The sequence below is a fragment of the Heliangelus exortis genome, chromosome 9, assembly GCF_036169615.1.
Source record: "Heliangelus exortis chromosome 9, bHelExo1.hap1, whole genome shotgun sequence".
Lineage (NCBI taxonomy): Eukaryota > Metazoa > Chordata > Aves > Apodiformes > Trochilidae > Heliangelus > Heliangelus exortis.
In genome coordinates, this window is record NC_092430.1 from 14,695,437 (window position 1) to 14,718,520 (window position 23,084).

The 23,084-nt window shown below is 46.1% G+C and overlaps 1 protein-coding gene across 5 annotated transcripts in view; it reads left to right on the top strand.

The window, feature by feature from the left end:
* FGF12 (fibroblast growth factor 12) overlaps positions 1-23,084 on the top strand; it is a 230,517-nt gene that overhangs the window by 129,207 nt on the left and 78,226 nt on the right. The window contains exon 1 of one of the 5 annotated variants that reach the window (XM_071752287.1): positions 3,895-5,107. The exons of the other annotated variants lie outside the window; for them this stretch is intronic. Coding sequence (XP_071608388.1) covers positions 4,909-5,107 — 199 coding nt within the window. The 5' untranslated portion in view covers positions 3,895-4,908. Of the gene's footprint in view, positions 1-3,894; positions 5,108-23,084 lie in introns of those variants that run through there. 5 annotated transcript variants of the gene reach the window in all.

Below are 23,084 nucleotides of genomic sequence, written 5' to 3' on the forward strand. Positions count from 1 at the left end.
GGGAATGCCATGAATTTTAATTATGCTAGACATGCGACAAGGGGCTACCTTGTAAAGAATAGTTAATAACACAGGGATGCAGGCTTGATTCTTCTTAATAAGCAGTCCTGGCAAGGCACCTTTTAGATGTAATTTACAGAGTGTGGAAATTGTGTACAGTTTTTAAGAGGTGTCGCATGGAGACTTCAGATTCAACAGTGCCTTCCTATTGGAAGAGATTTTTTCTGTAGTGATATAAAATAGTGAACTGGGCTATTCATAATTATTGTCTAGAGGTGGATGTATTTCTTTTTCCCATTCAACTACTGCAATACACATGCACATCTTAAAGTAATATTAGATTAAAATATCTTCCTTAACTTTCTTGCAAACATTTTCAGTAGCTATACAGACAAACCAGCAAAAAACCTGCACACATTTCTGTCTGTAGTTAGCTCTCTGCCTACAGAATTATCAAAGCAGAGATATACATACTGAATGAATCAACAGAACACAGCCCATGGCTTTTGAAGGGTCCATGAAAAATAAACAGGATATTCTGAAAGCAACCCTGCGGGAATTATTGCACTTTGCTAAGGAAAGATGCCAATAACCTCCGTTTTGACCTAGATAGATCATTCTGTTTAGGAAGATAAGGGAATGCAATTCTAGATCTCTTCTCTGTTCAAGCCACCAAAGCCCTGAAATTGAGCCAGACCTTCATTTTAAGCTTCAGCACTGAGAACAGAAGAGTTTATATACTGAGTGAACAAAACTTCAGAAATGCCCATGTCTTCAAACATTTATATTGGCCTCCATCCACAGTGCTTGCCTAATACATAGGCTCCTGCATGTAGCAGAGGGGTATTTAATAAGCATTGTGTGTCTGCCTCTTCAACAGCCATGAGGAGTCTGACCTTTTGCCTGCTCCTGTGTGCAGGGTGGGACCTTTCTCCACTGCAGGAGGTGCATTGGTGTATCCCTCCAGAGTGATCAAAACGCCATCTTGCTTCTTTATTTTATGAATAAGTGCTTTTCTCTCCTTCCTTCTTCATAGTACGCACTGGGTGGTTTTTCATACTGGGACTGGAGGGGAGGTGGAAACCCAGGGGAGAAGAGGTAGGGGAAAAAAGTTGCCACAGTTGTTATGTTATTTTATGTCATTTTATGTTATATCATGTATCATATTATATAACATCATATTACATAATATCAAATCATATATGATATCATGATAAATATGTTTTTAAAAAAATACGTGCCTTAAGAAAAAATACAATGTTGACCCCATTTGGTCAAACAATTAAGCTTCTGTGGGTGGCAGTGAGGAATGTTGCCCCTGAATTCAGCTGGAGTTAGTGGGTATGGAACAGACTAGGACACACTACCCTCAAAGAGCAGTAGCCAATACAAATGAAAATGGGAGATGTTTTGAGCCGTGTTTCCCCAAATGGAAGTTGAAGGAGAGAATTTGCACTGGCAAAGATGAAAGCACGTGGGAGATTTTTTGTTTCACTTGGCATCCCGTTGAAGGTAAATTTTCCCCTGCAAGAATGAGTGCAGAGGCATGTTGAGGTTGGCCTTCAGTTCTCCAGCTCAAGACCACTGTGGGATTGCTTGGTGTTTATAAAAGCAATGGGCAATTCAGAAATTTTTGTGAAGTTGGGGCATGATCCAGCATGGTGTAGAGCAATGTGCATGCCAGTCATGTCACTGGGAGCTCATGACACTGTGTCTGCACTCAGAACAAAACCTTATGGACTCCTTTGTCATCTATAAATACAGACAGGCCTGCCTATTCGCAAATGAGGCTTTATATTTAGTTTCACAAACTTGGCTATAATTAACTCTGTCACTTCAGAGGCAGAGAGGCTTGGGAGAAGCGTTTCGACTTGCAGCAGCTCTCTTTTCAGATCTACAGATCACCAGAAAAAAAAACCCCAAAACAATAAAACAACATGTCATCAACTTTATCACTGATTAAGATCATTTTTAAGTACAGAACTGCTGCTTCTAGTTTACAACTACATAGGGAAACAAATCAGTTTCATGTAAAAATAGCTGAAACTTATCTACTTATCTATTGGGGGAACAAAACAGCATTATTTCACCAGATTTGAACACTACAGGAAAAGAAAGTATCTTTATATATAGATGGAAGTCTTTTTCCTGGGAAGATACCACATTTGCTCATAACCTTTGAAGCTGAAGCTTTGGATAATTCACTGGCAGTTCAGATAGTGATTCAGTGATAGCAAACAGCTTTCTTTAGGCCATGCCTGTACCTTGTTCTGCAACAGTCTTTGATGTCAATGAAATAATCTGGCAGAGAAAATTAAAATATGAAGCATTTTAGTTACAGGAAAGGGAATAAAAAATCTTTATTGATTGGGACAAAGAAATGTGCTTTAAAAAAGTTGGCAGCAGTTAAAAAGAGATCAACAGCCAAACATTTATATCTCCCAAATGGTTTTGAATGTCTTCATCCTTCATCCTCTGTTCTCTTCTGAAGAACCTGATTTCACATTGTTTTGGCATGCATGAGGATTAGGAGTGAAAATCAGGAAGTAATGCCAGAATTTAGTTGATCTTTGTGGTTTTTTCAGTTGTCTTCTCCCCACCCCCCAATACATTATAATAGTTTAGAGCTGAAGTTCTTACGGTGAAATAATTCCAAAGATTATTTTGCTGAAGTTGGTAATTCTTAAAGGGACACCACCAGCTGGTTTAAAGTGGGTCCTTTTCAACTGGGTACGTGCTTCACCCCTACAATGGCTGGATTAGTTTCAGTTTGCGACTGCAGCCAAAGTCGAGCTGTAGCAGGTCTCTTTTACCCTGACAAGATCCCCTCTGTCCTGACTGCTGTGCTTTCCCCCCGTGTATCTTGCTTATCTACTTCTGCACATGTATCTGTTGGGGGTTACTTGAACCTGAAATCTGAAGAGTACCATTCTTAGGGTAGCAACAGGAGTTGCTTATCTGACTAGCTAGAGACATACTCCTGCATCTTAAATTCTGTTCAGTGCAGTTTGGGGACTGGAGCTATGAGGGAGCCAGCCCAGCTCCTGTGGGTTGCCTGGAGCAGAGCATCTCCTGATAAACTGGTGGTCTGCCTTGGGACCACTCCTAGCAGAGGCAGGCTGGTGTAATACCACCACTGCTGTCGGCTTGCAAGCTCTCCAGACCAGGTACCGACCCCCTCAGCCAACGAAGGCCCTGGGGACGGGGAGCTGTCGCCCTCTCTCTGCTTGAACGGAGAAGCAGGGAAAGAAGCAGGGATGCTCGGCGGCTGATGCTGGGTTATTGGGCACCTATAGCAGTGGCTGAGGTGGCCTTGTAAGTCGAAGCCGCTCCCTCGGAGGGGCTGGGCGGGGCTGCGGCTCCGGGGAAGCCCAGCTGCCGGCGGGGGCGGTGGGCCGGCCCGGAGCAGGGGGGGGACTGGGGACTGCCCGGGCGGAGGGGCAGAGCTGCCGCGGAGCTGCAGTTGCCTCGCTCTGCCTGTGCGATTTTTCTCATCCAAACCTCGATCACGTAGGATTGCGTAGAGGAGGGCGAGCGGGAGCAGCTGCAATTCTCCTCGAGCCCGGAGCCCAGATCCCGGCCGCTACCGACCCGACCTTCTCGGCTGCTGCGGGGCTCCCCGTCGCCTTGGCAGCAGCCCTGCTCTGCGTGGGCGTCCGGGGGGGCTTCCCCAGCCCCTCCCTCCCCTCTCCTCCTCCCGCCTCCCCCCTCAGCCCCCCCCACCCTGGCTCCCGGGCCGGGCTGGAGGATGCGGGCGGGCAGCGGGCGCGGCTCAGCTCCTCCTCGCCCCGCCGCCGTCGGGCGGCACCGTGGAGCATCCTGAATCGCTCACGGAGCAGCAGCAGCAGCCGCACCCCCCCCCCCCACCCCCCCGCCTTCTTTCACCTCCTCCCCGCCTCGCATCGCTCCTCCCGCCGCCGTCCCCGCCGCGGCAGCCGAGCGCGGGGCCGCCCAGGTACCAGCGCTCCACGGCCTCCCCTCCCGCCGGGCCGGACGATGTGGGTTGCTGCCGTCGGAGAGAGCCGCTGCCGGGGAAGAGGCAGCGAGCAGGGCTGGGGAAGCTGCGCCAGCCATGGCGCTGTGAGCCCGGGGCGCCGAGCTGCGGCGATGTGAGCCCGCACCCGCGGCCGGGGCGCTTTTTTTTTTTTTTTTTTTTTTTTTTTTTTTTTTAATTTAATTTTTTTATATCGCCTCTTTTTGTTTGTTTGTTTACTGGCCTGGTGCTTTTTCCCGTGGCTGCTTTTTCCTTCCCCTCCCGCCCTCTCTGGGTGCGGAGCGGGGAGGGGGAGATAGGGGGAAGAGGAGTGCGAACAGAATTGCAGCGCGGCTCGCCCTGAGCCCGGCCGCGGGAGCGGAGCGGAGCTGCGTCCATGTGCGCACACTTCCGCGCAGCGCCTCGGAGCCACCGAGCTGGGGCTGGGGCTGGTCGCGGGCCAAGGGGGCTCTGACTCATCCCACGGCCCCTCTCCGGTGGGCGGCCGGCGGGAGGACGCGCTGCCGCCTTCGCCCGAGTGGCACCGCAGGGACCCGCGGATCCTGCGCGCCCCCATTCTTTGGACACTGCTGCTGCCGGCGGACCTTTGCAAACGGGGCAGCCGCCTCCCGGATTTACAAGGCGCGGGCGCTCTGCCAGCCCGGCCGGGGGGCTCGCCGACGGCTTCCCGCGCCGGGATTTGCGCTCCCCGGCGACAGACCTATGGGCAGCGGGGTCCAGCGGCCAGACATGGTTGTTAGCCCGGGCGCCCTCCTCCGCCTGGCCGGCTGAGCCTTCCCCGGCGCCTGGACTCGGGGTTGCAGCGCGTTAAACGGGGCGTCCCCGTCCCCGCGGGGAGCGGCGGCGGCTCGGCCCCAGCGCGCCCGGGCGGCGCCCCCCGGAGCGGAGCGGAGCGGGGGGGCCCATGAGCGGCGATGGCAGCGGCTATCGCCAGCTCGTTGATCCGGCAGAAGCGGCAGGCGAGGGAGTCCAACAGCGACCGGGTGTCCGCCTCCAAGCGCCGCTCCAGCCCCAGCAAGGACGGACGCTCCCTCTGCGAGAGACACGTCCTGGGGGTCTTCAGCAAAGTACGCTTCTGCAGCGGCAGGAAAAGGCCGGTGAGGAGGAGACCGGGTGAGTACGGCGGAACAGGGCCGTGGGGACCCTCTCCGCGGGGTGGGGCAGTCCAGGAAACACCGGGATGGCTGCTGGGGACCGGCTTGTTCTGTGCTCAGCTTTCGCTTGCGTGCTGGTGGATCTCCCTCTCTGGGCTAGTGGGATGGGTGGGCACCTGGCACCAGCAGCATCCCTCCGGCACTATCCAAAGTGTGATCAAGGCGCATCCTTTGGCAGGAAAGACTTGGCCTCATCAACCCTGGTAGTTTAACCCAGGGCTGTATTTTTCACCTCGCTGTGGGTACACTTTTTAAACAGTCCCTTTTTATCTTCCGTGTAGTGATAAAGAAATCAATAAACTGAGCATCAGTTAGAATTGTGGCCAGCTGATAACTAGGTCCATCAAGTGTTACTTCTGAAGCAGAGTTGCGTAGGGAAGTCCATTAGCTCAGAAAGACTTCCAGATGTCAGCTGCATGACTATTGCACCTAACAGTGAGCTTGCAAGGACCTAGAAATACAATTCAGGGTAGTCTTTTTTTACCTTTCTACTTTATCTTGTGTGCTTAGTCTTGATTCCATGTGGAAAACTTCAGCCCTAGTGTATCTGTTGCTCACATTTCTGTGATGAAATCCCCAGCACCCACAGTTTCAGTTCTGAGCAGTGCTTTGTGCTCTCAGCTGTCCTTGGTGTGAGAACTCAGCACCCAGCGAGAGTAGGCCCTCTGGGATTTCTCAGTGGAATTAGCATTTACTTCTTCCTCTGTGTTTTCACTGCTGTAAACCACCATTAAGGGAAGAAAACAGTGATTGGTTTGAGAAGCTGCTGTGAACATGTACTTTTCTCAAGTGTATGATGGTATAAGGGTTAAAAAAGAAAACAACTATTTATCAAGCTCTTAGGGATATGCTGTCAACATGTGTAATCCTCCCATGCTGCACATATACATTAATGCTATATTTGTTGATCATCTTCTCCACATCTGAAGTCTGTCAGTCGTGAGTCTGCAGCAAGGTGTCAGAGGCTGCTTTTCTGCACTTTAAATTGGGGTACCTGACCTGTACTCAAGTGAGGAACAGAAAGCAATAGAAGGAAAGCCTCTCACCATAGAAGGCTGCTTAATCTTACTGTTGCCAACAAAGGGGAAGGAATAATCACTTTGTTGGGTTGCTCTCAGTGTCCCTGATTCACTGCCTGTGGGACAGGGACTATATTTAGTTGGCAAAATGCTTCAAGGCTTGTGTTGCATAGGGCTAGGTTGTGAAAATCAGACTCATCAATGGTGTATTTTAAAACAATTACCAAAAGAAGGTGTAAAATACCTGAAATATAGCATGACATAAAACATTCAAAAGGAAAAAGTTGCTTCTTTTTTTTTTTTTTTTTTTCTTATGATAAATGGAAGATTGATATTAGTTATCCTTTGAGCATATACCAAAACATGGCTCTTGCCCAAAAACTGTAGTCATTTTTTTCTTGGGAATCATTTTTTGTAGGATCAAGAGTGGGATTTGAGAGTCACAGTCATGAAATCTTTTCCCTTTCCTCTTTCCTTCCTATCTCCATATGTTATTGAGTGAGGTCCTTCAAGAACTAAAAGGGCTGGGAAGCCTAGACCTGTTACCTAGGTTTCAAGATTCTTGGTCTCATGAAAGTTTGAGTGACTTTTACAACAGGGTGTGGTTTGTGAGGCTTTTTGTTGGTTCTACCAAAGTGCTTCTTGCTGCATAGGTCCAGTTCTGGATTCACTAAATGCCTGTGAAGAACTGATGAATTCTAGGAATGCCCTCCACTTTCATGGACTTCCACACTGAGGAGCATCGTTGGTAATTTACAGACCAGAGGGATTTAAAGGAGTCTTTTTATTGACTTAGAAGAAGGATCATTGCTACTCAGTGTTGTAAAAACAGAGCCGTTCAGTCTTTAGAACTGCTCAGTCTTTAGAGCTGTCAGTCAGTCACTTGTAACCAGTACTGCATTCATTTTATAAAATTAAGGAAGTAGAGGAATTAAGTTGCTTTGAAAAAAATTCAAGTGTACTTTTCTAGGTTACACACTGTCTGCTTTAGTGTTCCCTGTATCCTTCTTTTAGATAGAGATTTAAAAGTAGAGATTTAATAGAGATTTGAGTGCTGTATCCTGTTGCTGGGCTCAGGTGTGCTGCTCGGAAGGCAGCATGCCACTGGATTTGCTGCTACTGAGATTGTTTATTCAGGGAGTGTATCATGTCCAGACAACTTATTCAATGCAGAGTCAAAATAATTTTTGCATGTCAAAAATGACATGTAAATTAACTGAAACTAGTTTAAAGAGATGTGCACACATTGTGCAGTGACCCTCAAACCCAGTGATTATATGTACCTAATGATATGCTGGCACAGTAGTTTGCAAGTCAGTGGAAGTAATGTGAGGAGCATTTGTGTTCAAAAGGGGGGAAACACCATTTCAGAATGGTACAGAGGGGATTCTCCCCAGTTTACAGAAGGCAAGACCAATGCACGGAGCTGTTACCTGACTCAGAGACCTGTTTCCCTATGCTTGTTCCAGCATGTTGCACATTGAGCCCCTCACTGCCTGTGAGCTTAGGATGCAGCAGTGGTGCAGCTTGTAGCAATGTGCATCACTACAGAAATACAAGTCTAATGGTGGTTTATGTTCCCTTTGCTTTTGTAAAAGTAACTCTGAAAGTTTATGTCAATTAATTGTTTTCGATATGCATCTCAAACAGTGCTGTAACTAAAATATACAGTAGAGATGTGTGTGAGCAGAGTTATTTTGTGTGGTTGACACCTTATATTCCACTTTGCAGCCTGTGTGGAGCGAGAGTGAAATATTCCTCTCATATGGGAAAGGAGAATTCACATCCCATAGCACTTTGGTCTTGTTTGATAGTGGGCATCAGTAGTTACAGGTTTTTGCAAGCTATGGGGAACCAGGTCAGTGCAGGGACATCTTATCTATCACCTGTGAGCTCTTAAGGGAAAATAGGCAGCAGAAACATTTCATTTGTTGGTTGCGATAAGAACCATGTTGTCAAATGAGTACTTGTTTTGCCTACCTTTTGGATAAGGCACCTCTCTCACATGCATGATCTGTACTCTTTCCTCTCTTGCATATGTTTGGCTTTAGAATGACTTACCAGTTTAAGACAGGCCAAATAAGGACACTGAATGCTTTGGACTAAGCTGAAAATTTAGGCACACAGGCTTAATTCCATTATCGTGAATTAATACAGGTCATTGGCAGCAACTGTACACGTGCCAAGCAAAATACGTGTATGTTGAACAGCACTTGCACGGCTATACATATAAGATATAGCTAGAAAAGATTAAATTACATATTTGGCTCTGACTGTAGTAACTTGATAGAAGATTCAAAAGAAATTACTGTATGGCATGGCTTTTTGGTTCAGGTTCAAGAGATGGATCCTTCATCAGAGAATGATAGATCTAAGAGTTGAATACAGAAGACTAGACAAAGCAGCTGTCTCTACATGACTTCTTTGCCAACAAACAGTTGAATCCAGTGGTTTCATTTCCTTTGTCACTGAATTAAAGCCTCCAGTCTTCAGCTGTTTTGTAACAGGCTGGAAGCCCTGAGCTGGTGGGTCCAGCTTTTTCGGGAAAGCTGTGGCCATTGCTGTACCAACCATCTTCTCAGGCAGAGCTCACTCCAGAGAGATGGGATGGAGGTGGCCTTCCATTGTGCTGTGGCCACCGAACAGTTAAGCTGAGGAATTAGGTAGCTTTGCAGGGAAACAGGATGGAGCATCAGGCACAGTGTCTGTGGGAGTTGGTAGAAATTTAATCTGAGTGAAAGGGTGTTGTTCCTTGGGGAAATTGTATTTGCATTCAGGCAACTTTGGGTCAGGTGGTGCCAGGTACCATATAGCATTGTCTCCATCTGTTGAGGCATTGCTTCTGTAGATGAATTTCCAGCTCAGAATGCAGAGCTCAGGATGAAACAGGTTTTTCAGCCCAGGAAAAAGAAAAAAAAAAAATTTCCCCCCCCCCCCTTCATTTTTTTACCTATCTGATATGTATTTTGTATTTCTCCAGGGAAAGCATGTTTTTCCTTTAGGAGTTCTAAAGGCTGCTTCCAAAGCGAAGGAAATGGATCGCACATACTAAAAAACCAGTAACTTAAAACGTGTTTTCCCTTTGCGGTGTTTCTCATTTTGAATAATAAATTGGGATATGGAATTTAAAATATGTATCGATATATTTTTGCATCAGTATGAGTAAAAATATAAGAGCAACTTCAGTTGAAGGACACAGAAGGACTTTGTTCGTTTGGAGATTCATTTAGAACATTTGAGAAGTCTGTCATCTCTGCAAGCTGTTAAATTCCCTGAGTTAAATGCTGAAGTCCTTTCTGATTTCATGCGGAGTGGAAATGATGATTGAAGCTCATGGTAAAAAAAACACCTTTTTGGCTGCCCATTAAATTTGTCATAGTCCTTGCCTGTTTTTATAGAGTTGTTTATCTCAGAACAGCTGTAATATCTGCCTAACCTGTAGAATTTAGCTCCTCCATTGCTCCAGTCTCCTAATGTCAACACAGTCTCAGAGGGCAGCTGCTGCTGGCAGTAGGATTCAGGCTGGATCGCAATGTTTTTCTGTAGTGTGTGTGTGTGTGTCTGGGTGTGCACCCAGCCAAGGGGAAGGGTCCATCACATTCTTCTGCCTTCCCTGAAGGATTTGGTGTCCCATCCCTAAGGAGTGGCTGGGGGGGAATGGAAATACCTGAAATCCTGGCAGTACATTGCCAGCAAGAGGTGTTGAAAGGAGCTGAAGTGTCCCGCTTGGCACGCAGCAGTATGGGTACTGTCAAACGGAATGGGCACAACCTCAGAGATCTGCGACCTCCTTGTTGGTGAGGTCTGTCCGTTGGTGCTGCAAGCTCCCTCTGCACCCACTGGCGCTAATGAATGCTGAGATAATCAGAAGGGAAGAAAAGGCTTCCTCCTGCTCGTGATAACTCAGCAGATGGGTTTCATTTTCTCAAATTGATCCCTGGGGATGGTATTGCACCGGTTCGTGACTTGCAGATGTGGTGACTGTCACTGTGTCTGAGCTGTGTTACTGGAAAGGGGGGTTCAGATAGCAACTCTGAGCTCTTTGGCTCTAAAATCTGGGGAATTACAATCTGAATTACAGAAGAGCATGGAAAACCCATCAACTTTGCAACACAGCTTGTGGCTGAGGCTTTCAGTCAGTAAGACACTTCATACGAGTTCTGGACTGGTTGATGCCAAGAAAATCTATTGAAGTCATGCAAGCTCCTAGAGGGATGGGTACCTTCTCTCTCCATGGTCTCAGGGGTAGCTGTGCTTGTGGGAGCAGTGAAAATCATTAGCTATCAGGATAGGTTCACCATTAGAGCAATGCAAATGATTAATTCCTCTCTCACCAACCAAATGGAAAAGTCAGAGCGAAAAAGGGTTCATGAGTGATTCTTTTCCCTCCCCATAAAAGTTCCATTAAATCAGTTAATCACTGAGTGATATAACTTTTTTTTTTTTTTGAGGAAAAAAAGGTGTGATTTCATTTGGAGAATTTTTATGTGTGTACTTTAATTTTCAGGTATGGTTGTAAATGAAATGTTATTTTGAAATAAAAACCCAAAAGCTTGAGTACCAAAAATAACTGAAATGAAGACAAGATTTTCTTCTTTTCTCTTTGCTGAATTCAGCATGAATTTAGAATAATTTCAGTAGACCAGCTAATGCATATTTTAACAGGTAAGATATCTATTACAAAAAAAATTCAGCAGCTTGATTTGGTCTGTGTGGAGAGCAGAGCTGCCACAGGAGCTGAAGAGATTGTAAGAATCTGACTCTGGTGACATAATCATGAGTTTCACTGTGTTGAGAAGCAAATGCAGACTTGCTTGGGCTTATCTTCCTCCTTTTCCCTTCCCAAATGGGGACAGCATGAACTGTCAGATAGCACGGTGGTCAGGTAGGTGTTTGTTCCAACCCTCTGGCATTTGTTCCATTTGATCCATCCCTCTGAACAGTCATGTGCATGTTATTTCTGGGAATTTCCTACTTCTGCACAGTTGAAGCCAAGCTGTGATTTACTCTTATTAAAATCAAAGCAAGAACTTTAACAAGCAAAACATGTAAGAAATTGACATCCCTTTTCATATTTGCCATGACTTGGCAGAGGTGACCAAGCATAGAGAAGAGAGCAGGTCGGAGAAAACAATTCCAAAGAACTAATCTTCAAATTCATGTAATTTACATATGCTTCATGTGCTATTATAGTGTCATTGCCGTGGCTACATTATTCTTGGGCCTTAATCTTGGAAGTCTCTTGTACAGTGACCTGTACCAAAATCATCTACCCTCTCCATGGGCTGCACACACTGCAGTCTTACAGGGAACAAATGGTACATTTATATTCTGTTCCTCTGTTTAATACATGGTCTCTATTCCCTGCCTAACCCAATATTCTTCAAATTAAAACATTATTGTTCCTGAGCATAAAGCAAACTACTACATGTATTTTTTTACCTTTACCCTGTTCTGACATGTAGCAAAATTCTGACATAACTTGTCCTTTCCAGAGGCTTCTTTTACCTTATGTCTCTATTACAACCTGTAGTAGAGGCACAGACACGCTTTGTGCCCCTCACCCAGCAAACACCACTAGCAGGGTCTCCAAGAATAAATTATTTTTAAAGGGGGGGCTTGTGCTTTGAAAGGAGTCAATGTGGACACTGAATTTTTGCAGCATGGTAGCTGGGTTGTAGGGCTGAAAGGATTGTCTCTGAAAATAGCAGTTACAAGACATTTTAAAGATGGTAAACCAGAAGACAGCTTTCCAGAGAGCTGTGCAACACAGCTGTGGTATTCACTGTTCAGGAAGACCACTCTAGCTTTGCCAGCCCCCATGCTGCAGCTCAAGCATGTATTTGTTGTGTTCCAAGTACTGTATTGGGCTTCTCTGAAACCTTGATGGAGCTTACATGGCTTCTGACAAAATTGAGCTAATGTGTCCTGACATCTCTCAGGCACCTCTGGTGTACTGTACTTGTTTCATGGTGTCCTGGCTAAAGGTGACAGAGGGACAAAGCCACAGGCTTGAAGGCAAAATGCTGGCCCTTTTTGTCCTCAGAGATGAGCTGCTGGCTGGTTCCTTGTGTGATGGGGAAGGTAGATCCATGCAGTGGCTCCTGGCATTTCTGCTCTCTTTAAAGAGAGGCATTTCTTTCTCTGTAAAGTGGTTTGGGCTGTGGGGGTTAGTGCTGAAAGGAGCATCCTCACTGAATGGGGCTTGGCAGCTCTCTTCCTGCCTCTCTGCTCTGTGGCTTTGGGTCTGTCTCTTTCCCCCAGTGTCACAGGGTGGTGACTGGGCAGCCATGCCTGCCATCCTGCGAAGGAAATGCCACACAGGGATGTGCTGCTCCTGGCAGAGCTCTGAGTTTGGAGGCGCATTGAGCTTTTGTGCAGAGCCAGGGCAGGAAGAGATAGCAATAGAAGCTCCTCTTTCTTCTCAGCAACATGTGCTTCTGTGGTACCTGAAGTCATATGCAGGTGGAAGAGGGGATTTTATACAAGGGACACCTCCTGCAGAGTCTGTCTTGCCTCAGTGCTTCCTTCTCCTTCAGTGTTACCAAGCACAAGGATGAACTCTGTTCTGGGTGGTCCTTGGCACTGTCATGTTCCCAAGGAGAAATACTTAGCTGAGGACCTGAAAGGATGGAAGTTGTTATGTTGCCTCCTGCCTGTGCTTCTTTCTGGGGCCTTTTCAGCATGATAGTTGATGTTTGGAGTTCCTGACTCTACTGACTGATGTCAGAAAAGGGGAGATGTTAAATGGCTGGTTGCCTCCAATGCATGAAGATCTAGGGCTAGATATATCTGCTATGGTGTTGAAGGGCACAGAGCTTCTCCTCTATCGTGCAGCAGCGTCCATGGAAAAATCTGTGCAGAACTCTCTCCCTCTGGCACTCCTCTCTTTCTCCCTCCAGCAGCATGCTCTGAAAGGGAAGGTGTTACATCCAGTGGATTGCTAAAATATCCACAGAGAGGCAATATAATTCTGCTACTTGTTCCTCTTTCCCAACTGAAAGCTGAATGCAATTGTGATAAAGATGATAAACCCTGAAACATTCCTTTCTTGAAATTTTAAACATTATGTGTGGAAATGAAGAAAGAAAAGAGATAGGTCTTGGGGTTAATCGAACATGCTCACTTAATTGATATTTATTTAGAACGAGCAGAGTTTGCAGTCCCCTCTGCTTGCCAGCTGCACAGATAGTTTTTGCTTAATAGTTGCCACCCATATTGCCCAATCTTCCGAACAGTTACCTTCATTCCCCAAAGCAAAACTGTTTGCTAAAGGTCAAGCAGTATGGGACCACTTTTAAGTGAAGCCAGGCTGCAAAAAGCCAGTGCACATCTTCCAGAAAATTGAAAAGCAGCAGAAAAAAAAGAAGAAAAAAAAAAAAAAAAAGAAAGAAAAAAGAAAAAAAAAACCACCAAACCAAAACCCCGGTGGTTTTGGCTTCCAGCGACTGCTGGGGGTTGGGAAGCACACAGCAGCTGCTGAAGGATGTTCCCCAGGGACCTGGGAGCCGCTGGGCTGCAGGAGATGCAGGGATCACACCATCCACCTGCTCCCGAGCCGGTGTTTTCCCTGGCACAGCTCCTGTAACCGGATCCGGGCTGAGCTGCTGGCTGCCCGGGCCCTCCGCCGCCCTGATCGATCTGCAGCCCTTCCTGCAGCCTCTGGTGAGCACCGCGCTCGTGGTGGGATGTTCTGTGGCGGTGATAAAAGGACTGACAGTGTGCAGCTTAACCATCAGTTGTCTGCTGGCTTTTTACAGTCTGGTTTAATGTTCTTCAGTATGGGGTCTGCCTGCTGGCTAACACACAGAATTGTTGTTTAAAACTTTAATAAACATTTGTTTGGGGTTTTATTTCATGTCCTTCTGTGTCACTCCTACCATCTCCTCTTCCTTAAACATTTCTTCTATTTATTTTTTTCCCTGTTTCTTAAAAAAACCCACAGGTCTGCTTTCCATTTCATAGATTTTAGGGTTTAGAGCTAAGCCCAGTAGTGGCTCCTGAATGATCCGAATTCACCAGGTGACACTTTGCAGGTCCCTGATGCTTGAGGCTGTGTGTGGCTCTTGGGCAGCTGGAGGAGCAGGAGTTGTGTTCAGGGACCTGTTGGAGAGGCAGATTTTCTGTTTTAGCTCCATCTGCATTGTGTCATCCTGAGCACACGGATCTCTCGGGAGGAAGCTCACTGTTCACAGCTCTCACAAGATGGCAGCAGGGTGGCCACTGAGCCTGCCTGCCTTGCTGGAGTCCTCAGGGCTGCCCGAGGTTGGGAACGAGGTGTTTTTTTGTGGTATATGAACGATGAAACACTGTCAAACAGGGCTTTAGCTGGAATGAGGCAGGTGATGGCTTTCTCACACTGTGAGTGTTCTCTTTAGGTTGAAGGAAACCTTTGGCTTAGATGAGAAATTAAAATAATTCTGCAAATAAAAAAAGGTATGCTTTCTCACAAAGTAAAAGGAAAGAAGAACAAACATGGTGGGGTTGGGCCATTTTTACCATAACTTTTCTTTTTTAATGAAGTGTTGTTTCAAGCCAGAGTGGCACAAGCAGCACATTTTCTTTATGCGTTTGTGTGTTCAAAATTTGTTGAGATTTAGTAAAATAAAGTTGAATTTAAAAAATGCTTACAAACAGCCATGAGAAGGCTTAAATTACAACTTGAGTGATGGAAGCTTTAACATTTCCATATTGCAGACTCATTAGCTATTAAATACAGAAGCCTCACACGTCTCATACCTTTGGAAAAACGCTGAGGGAGCATGTGAGGAAGACTAGCAAAAGGGAATGTTATTGCCTGGTGTTACTGAGTGCTTGCAGAGTGACACTGGGAACCAAATTTTACACTGAGCTGCCATCCAGTGATTACCTAGAGCTGTGCTGTGTGCTGGTGTTGATAAGACCAGGTACCCTCCCCAAAACTGATAGCATCTTCAGTGCTCAGTGCTTGCTGATAGGATGTTCTGTCTGGTTTCTATTTGAATGAGGCAGGACACTTTTCTAGGTGTGTAGATTGGGGTGGAAGAATGATGGAGTTATCTCCACAGGGCATTCTCTTTGTGTGAGGGATTTCTCAGCATTTCTGCAGTATTTCAGGCGTGTTGGATTGATGGGGGAAGCAGAGAGATTTTATCTGAGAATAGTGCAAATCAGAGCACCATGGCAGGCTTGAACAGCAGGGATGGCACCTTCTCTTCTCATCTGAGAACTATCACTGGTCTGATGTCTTGTGTGGGGCACTTCCAAGACAAGAGGAGATGGGGATGGTGTTGTGGAGCCTTTCACAAACCTGGGGTGCAGAAGTGTGATAATGTCACACAGTCATGATCTACAAGCAGGGCTGAAGTGTCCCCCAAGGTCAAGTAGTCCAACTGCAGCCCTGCAGTGACACTAGACGTGTGTCCCCAGACAGGATTTCTTTAACCTGTTTCTTACACCCTCTCATGAAGCAATTCTAGGTAGAAAAAAATTTTCTAATATGTAACCTAAATATTTGTGGGAAGACAGGAAGAAACCTGCAGGTTTTATGTTGGACATTGGAGTCACCAGAATGAAAAACAGCCTCTCTAACCACCAGATTAACCACTGCCACCAGATTTCCCAGGATTTCTGACCCATCACACAACTCCTTAGGACATGTGTGGGTGACTTATGGCCCTGTAGGGAACCTTCTCCCCCTCCATCCCCATTTGTAAGGTGAGAGGTGCTGTAAGCATGGGGAGAGGACAAGGCTTTTGTTCTGTTTCTCCCTCCTGCCAGCTCCATCAAGCAGCATCATGTCCAGGCATCATCCTCCAAGCCTGCCTTCCCACCTCCCTTGGGAAAAAGAATCATTGTGGCCCTTTCTTTGCCAGTTCATGCTTTGGGCTCAGTCATCCCTCCACCCAAAAGCTCTGCAGGATGCAGGTACCCATTTGCTAAACATTTGTGCAGCCCTTGAGCCCCTGGTGCTGGCATGGGGAATGTGAGGATTTTATTTCTGATGTTTCCTTTCTGTGAGTGCCTGCTCTGGAGCTGGCACAGCCCATGAGGCCAGGGAGGAGCTGCCAGGAAGGGACAAACGGTTGGTTCATGGAGTCACATTTGCACCCAAATGAAATGCACTCTGATTGTGGGCTCACACATCTTACTTATGCTATCCTCTGTTTCGCTCTATGTGAAGATGCTGTAATTTTTGCTAATTATACAACATGTCAGAAATAATTGCAGGGTGTTCCTCAAAATAAACAATATATATCTTGAATGTTCTGCTCTCCATACTTATGAGCACGCTTTAACCTTCAGTAGCCAAGGCACTGACTGTGCTGGAAAATGACAGCTTAGGAGCTGTAGACACAACTTACCTTCCATTAAATTTCTAATTTTTTTTAAATTCCTTTACCTGAAGAAGTTCACCCTGCAAAAATTCTGGATGAGCCCTGCATCTCTTCTTTATGCTTTTTGTTTATGTCAGGCTTTGGTTTTCTCCTCACTGGAGCTTAAGTCAATATAGGTGTAGAAGATTGCTCTTTAGAGGGAAATGTTTTGGAATTTTGACTGCTGGTAAAACACACTGCATCAACAGAGCGACACAGACCATGTCCTGTGGGAGGCAAAGACAAACCCAGGAGTGTAGCTGTATGAAGAATTGATTTTTTAGTTCTCTGGTCAAATAAAAGAAGTTTGTAGTGATGAGAGGGTTCAGATGCAATGCAGATTCAGTCTACTTAAAATGAAACTTTGGCTTTCGTAATTTCTTTTAACATCTTTTTTTTTCATTAAATTTCTGAACAGCACATTGTCTGAAAAGAGAAAATCAAAACTTTTACCATTTTCACATCTACTTTCTTTTCCCTTTTAGTGGGATGGAGTTTGTATATAACTTCAACTGTTCTCACTCTGAAGTTTTTAAAAGAATGCTGATCTAGGCAATTTCACCCAGACATAGTCAAAAATTCTGTGCCAAAACAACTGATGACAGTTAGACCAGGAGTCCTTTTCTGCTTGCTCGCCCACTGCTTTCACCTGTGATGGTCTTTGGAAGCACTCTTTGGCCCTGCAGTGCTGGATATGGCTGTCTTCTCCTTAGCTTGTGTTCAGAGACTGCTCAGGATGAGTAACTCATGTATCATGTACATTAGTTTGGCATTTACTTCCTAGGCAAACTCATGCAACACTTTGGACCTCTTTGTCTTTGAGCCTTGTACCTTAGGTGGCTGTTGCATGATGAATGAGTGAGCTACCCAGGGTGATTTCTCCAAGTCCTAGCATCCATAGACTTTTAGGAAAAAGGTGATCTGGGGGAGATGTGTAGCAGTGGTCCCCTATTGCACCCCACATTTTCAATGAATTGTGCTTCCTTTCTCCACCCCTTACCTTGAACTTGTATTAATATCCATGTAAAGCAGATTCCATGGACATTGGAGGGGCTGTGTGAATGCCAGTTCTGTGCAACCACATCCTTTCCACCTACTCTACCAGTGAGAAATAGGCTTCCCTGGAGGGACTCATTTTGTAAGAGCAAAGCAGCCGTAGTGCAGAGCTCTACACGTCTGCTCCTTCGTAGAGGGGTGGAGGCAGGCAGCTGTGCTCAGTGCTGGAGGACTCATTACTATTCCTCCTTGCAGGCATCAGCATGGGAAAGCAGATCACTTTTCTGGATGTTCTTTTTGCCTGCAAGGTGCCATTCTGCTCTAGTGACTCACTGACAGTGACAGGAGGTGACTGCTTTGATGGGTGCTGTCATCAGCTTGAGCCCATCATCCTTCTGAGTTAGGGAAATGTCATTTTAGGAAGCTTGACCTTCAGAGGCAGAGGCCATCCCTGTCAGCACAGACTGTTATTTTGTGTAATGCATCCTGGAAACACCATTTGTCTCTCTCTTGTCTCTTTGGTGGGGATTTGCACTTGAGTAAATACATGAATGTGGCATGCAGCCCTACTGTCCCAAAGTCATTTTCTTCTCAAAATAATATCCCTGTAATTGGAAGGTGACACTAACACTGTAATCATGTTGAACTGGAGCTGGGTATGGCCTTCATTCTGCATCATCAGAAAGGAGTTGGGATCAACTGCTTGGTGCTGCCAGAGTCACAGACCTCGGGAATACATTTCTTCATATCAATCAGTCAGTCTGTTTGCATCTCTCCATCCTACTTGCAGACTGGGTGATGCAACCATGTGTTAAACTGAAGGGACTCATGGCAGCTTTGCAAGGTGGAGCTGAATGCTCAGTGTTGCTGTGGAGCCCCTTCTGATGCTTAGGTAGCTGCCATTGCCCACTGTAGTGACCTCAGTGCAGGCAGCCTGAGGAGGCATCCAAATGAAAATGCCCACCATCACTGCTCTGCAGCTCATTTGCCCTCTCCCTGTGTGTCCCATGGGATGCTCATGGGTGTCCATCCAGGCCACCTGCTTGTAGGCTTCCTCGAGGCTGAGCATGTGCTTTTGCTCGAAACAGTTTCATTGAGTTTAGCCCCAGAAGCTGTGGAAAACATTCTGAGGGACTGGGAAACCTCCTTTCCTCTGCCTGCGTGCTTTTCTGTACTCAGAGAGTCCCATGGGAGATAAAAATGCTCGGCACTTTGCAGCAGGATTTCCTGCTTCCACACCCAAGTGACATGGTTGCAGTATCCTCCAGGATCTTGCAGACACAGGCACCCATGCACAGAGTCTGCTAAAGGCTCAGGCTTCGATGTGTTCACAGCTTGGAAGAATTGGGCAAGGTGTTTAAGCCTGGGGGAAATGGACCTCCGGTCTTCAAGGGCAGCAGCTCCTGTTGCAGCTGAAGTGTTGTTATTCCTGAGCCCCCAAGTTTGGGTGGATTCAGTGAATCATCATAGTGAGCTGAGCTATTAAACTTATGCTGACAACGATGCATTTAATTGGAGACAGCCATTCACTTCATCCGAACTCCAAACACCCAAGAGAACTTAGCAGCTCCCTGGTGAGGAAAAAACCCAAAATTTTTTACCTTCAGCTTTTCATCTTCTTTCTCCCTGAGTCCTGTGCTGATTTCTGTCACCATAGTAATCTGCACAGAGCTCACTGATGCATTTTTGTGCCGAATTAATACAAGCCTTCATTAATGCTGTACTTTCTAAGGAAGGATTTTGGTGCCCTTCTCTGTCTGCATGTGTTTGCAGTATTTGGCCCATCCTTTTCAGGGGAGGGGAACTGTGGTTTCTGTGGTGCCACTTTAAATGTGGAGTTAATCTAAATGAATTAAGAGCAGTTTACACTCCAACTTGAGTGCTGGTTTTGGTGTGTTAAGGATTTGAGTGTTGGTTGGGTGAGTCATAATAAATCAGCCTCCCGTTATGACAGCCACAGCCTGAATGGGGGAAACTAAGAATAATGGAATGTGTAAATTCCAGGCTAAAATGTTTAATTGTGATAAGCAAATGTTTAAAGAACATTCAGGTAAAATACGCTCCTGAGATGTATTACAAGTCCCATGTTTGCAGTCGGCAAAACTGCTGCACCGGCACAGAAGAGTCAGCCCTTTGCTTGGATGTGATTCTGATCAGGGCTGGAGATGTTGCCTTCCTCTACCAGACCCATGTCCTTAGCAGGTACCAGAGGGGCTGTCTGGGGAGCCTGCTGCTGGCATCTCTGACAGCCCTGCTGTGCTAAGTCCAGGCAGGGCTACTGAGTCAGAACGTGTCCTGCTGCAGAGAAGGAGCAAACAAGCGGGGAAGTCTCTTGTCGAAACTGCACAGTAGGTACCTTTCTTCCACCTTGTTGCAGGTTGCTGAATATAAAATGGCTGCTTGGCATCTGAGCTAGCTGAGCCCTGTGTTGTCTGACAGCTTGTTGTGCTGAGAACAGTAAGCCCCAGAGCTTCAGAGTTTATGCTGTACAGAACACACAGGACCACTGGCACCCAGTACAGTGACTTCTGGAGTGGATTTAAAGGCAGTTCTGCACCAGCAACCTCAAGTGGAGGCCAGCCTGCCAAGCAGAGCATCACTGGGAGCTGCAAGAATCCTTGGAGCCAGTGGCTCAGATCCCTGAAAGATCACTAAGCCTCTTTCTAACATGAGGTCCCTGCCATTAAACTTGAAGAGTTCTGATAGCGGTCATTTCTTTTAGCAGCATCTTGTTGAGTCTCTTTAGATTTCCCAGCCCAAGGCAAAGTGGGACTTGGCTTGTTGCAGTCTCAGCCTGCAGGAAATGAGGCCATCCATGGCAGAGTGCCTGCCGTGATGGAAGGAGTCACCACTGGACATCGTGCTGGGGCTTTTTCTTGGTCGTTCAGAGCACAGGGTTTGGATTGGATTGAGCCACCCTAGAGTGCTTGATAGAGGTTGTGGTTCCCACCCAGGGGTTAATGCTGCTGCTTTGCTGATGAGAATAAGCAGGAGTTAATGCCCTCAGTGGAGCTTTGCTAAATGCAGCATTTATGCATACCCTCATAGGTCCTCTCTGCATTCAGGGGAGTTACTCTGCTTGTGTGTTCTCCATTTTGTGTTTAATGGGGTGATTTCTGTGTTCACCTTAAACAGCAGAACTAAAGTCATTAAAGCTCAAGTGATGTTTCTGGTAAGAAGCATTTCTACCAATATCCCTGCCAGACCTCTTGCTCTTTTCCCCATAGCACACAGCAAATATCTTCAGCAGTGCCTGTGTGATGGGGGCGAGTGATATTACTCTGTGGGGTAGCTGATTTGGGTATGATCCCCTTCTGTGAGCATATTCGTGGAGATCAAACAAAGTGTGTACGAGCATCCTGTACCTGTGATGTCCTTGATGAGCTCCAGAGGATGAAAAAAAAAGATAACTGTATAGCTTGTACAATAAGGCAGGAAGCATAGCAGCTGATGGTGAACTGAGATGACTTTAAGGCTCAGCAACAGAACAGCTGAAATGAATAATGGCAACATAATGTTAGCATTTAAGTAGAGACAAGGGGATTAGCAATCAGATCAGGACTTAGTTAGCTTTAGATGTGTCAAAGGGCTTAGAAAGTTAAAAGCAGGGCAGGGAGAGGTGGTTGAAGTTGGTTGGGGGAAGGGGAAGCAAGCAAGTTGATTTTCAGCAGATCTGCAGTGAATTGCTCACTGCTTTAGGGAAGGGTCAATAGCTGAGGGCCATGTCTTTGGCCTAGGGAGAACCCCTGGCCTGACAGGTGCTGTAGGCTAGCAATGGAACCATGGCTTAGCTCTTCTTCCTTGCTACTCTTCTGGTCTGTTCTGGGAATGCTTTCTGGGCATGATCTCCTTCATCTTCTGGGAGCACCACGTTTGAAGGATTTGAGCTCACTGCATCTGCGTAAGGAGGGTCCACTGAGCTTTCTCCAGCACCTCCCAGCCCTGTATGAGCAACCCGAACAGAATTTTTAAAGTAAGTGCCCTGAAGGTTAAAAAAATTACCCTTAGCGTATTTCATGAGACTCCCAATAGCAGGAGGTCTGCACTGGGAATACATACTGCATGGAAATCTCTGGTGTTTAGTTGGTACTTTGGGATCAGGACAGTCATAACTTAAACCAGTTCTGAAGTACTTTGCATTTAGGGATGTGCTAAGGTGGTTCTGGTCTTGTCTGCATTAGTTCAGATCCATTTCTGCAGGGAAAGCTGTTTCTACAGTAAAATAGAAGAGTGTATGAAGGAGCCTTAGTGGCAAGAATAGGTTTTTCCCAAGTGCATTACAGAAAATGTATGATGCAGCATTGCTTCTCTAAAAGCAAGAGGATACGAGTCCTCCTTGCTATACAACAATGAGATTAGAGAGTAGGTTTGAGATTGTTTCCTGGTAGACTTTGTGAATTATAGAAAATGCTTGTGGCAGGGTTTGAACTTATCTGTGCTGCATCCCTTCTCCCTTCTCCCTTCTCCCTTCTCTTTTTTTCTGGTTTGTTTCTTTTTCTTACTGATTAGAGCCTGGAGCAGCATCGTTGTGGGAACTTAGGCAAATAAATGTATCCATTTTGTGAGCTTTTAATATTTTCCTGTTAGTGCTTCAGTAAGCACAGGGAATATTGCCTGCTGGTAAGGGTTGTTTTCCTCTTTTTTTTAATTGTTAAACTGTGAACAGTTCTTAGTCTGTGTCTTTCTGCCTTCTGTTCTGACTTACCAAGGTATCCCACCATCCTTGATAGACTTGCTAGTTTTGAGATTTTTCTGCAAGCCAAGGTTTTCAGCATGATTGCAGCAGCATAAATGATAGCAATGCTGGAAGACTGGGATAAAATTTCTAGATGGAAAGTAGATGTAAAGAAGTGATGTTAAAATATATATGACATGACAAAAATTAGGGAGTCTCTTAAAAGTCATGTGCAGAGTTTTGCCTCTGGGCTAGCAGGAAAAATCCTATCCTGTGACTATGCAGTTCTCTCTTCATATAATGAGTCTGTAGTGAGCTTCAGGGAGAAAAATGGGTAAATCCTTGTTAAAAGCTGTCTTCAACTCAGATTCTGTCTGTAGGTGTCTGAGGCACATTGTTGTCTGAATGACAAATCCCACTCCATGCCCAGATGTGAGACTGGAGGTTCCCTGGTAGGAAGCAATTTTCTGGCAGCTGTTGTCACCAGTGTAGCTCATGGTGTTTGAGCTTGTCCCTTTGCAATGGGTAGGAAGGTGCAGGTTGTTTCAGGACTCTCTGGTCCTGGACTGACTTGCCTGTTGGACTGCAAAAGGAGCCCAGTTCAGGTGTAGAGCTCTGTAGTAGGTGAGACAAATCACATCTTGCTCTGCCACCTCCCTACCCCTCTTGGGCTGTGCACTGTGTTAGAGGAGAGTACTCTGCTGGCTTTGCACATCTCTATGCTGATTTAGTATTTAATTCAGATAGGCGCCCAAAGTGTGGCTGCTCACCAGCACTTCCCTTCTGTACAGCCAAGGAAATGCAGAAACCAGACAAGGAGAGATCTGTATGTCTCCAAAGTGTTTTCTGACACTTTGGTGTCTGGAGAAGACAATTGTTTGCTGGTGTTGC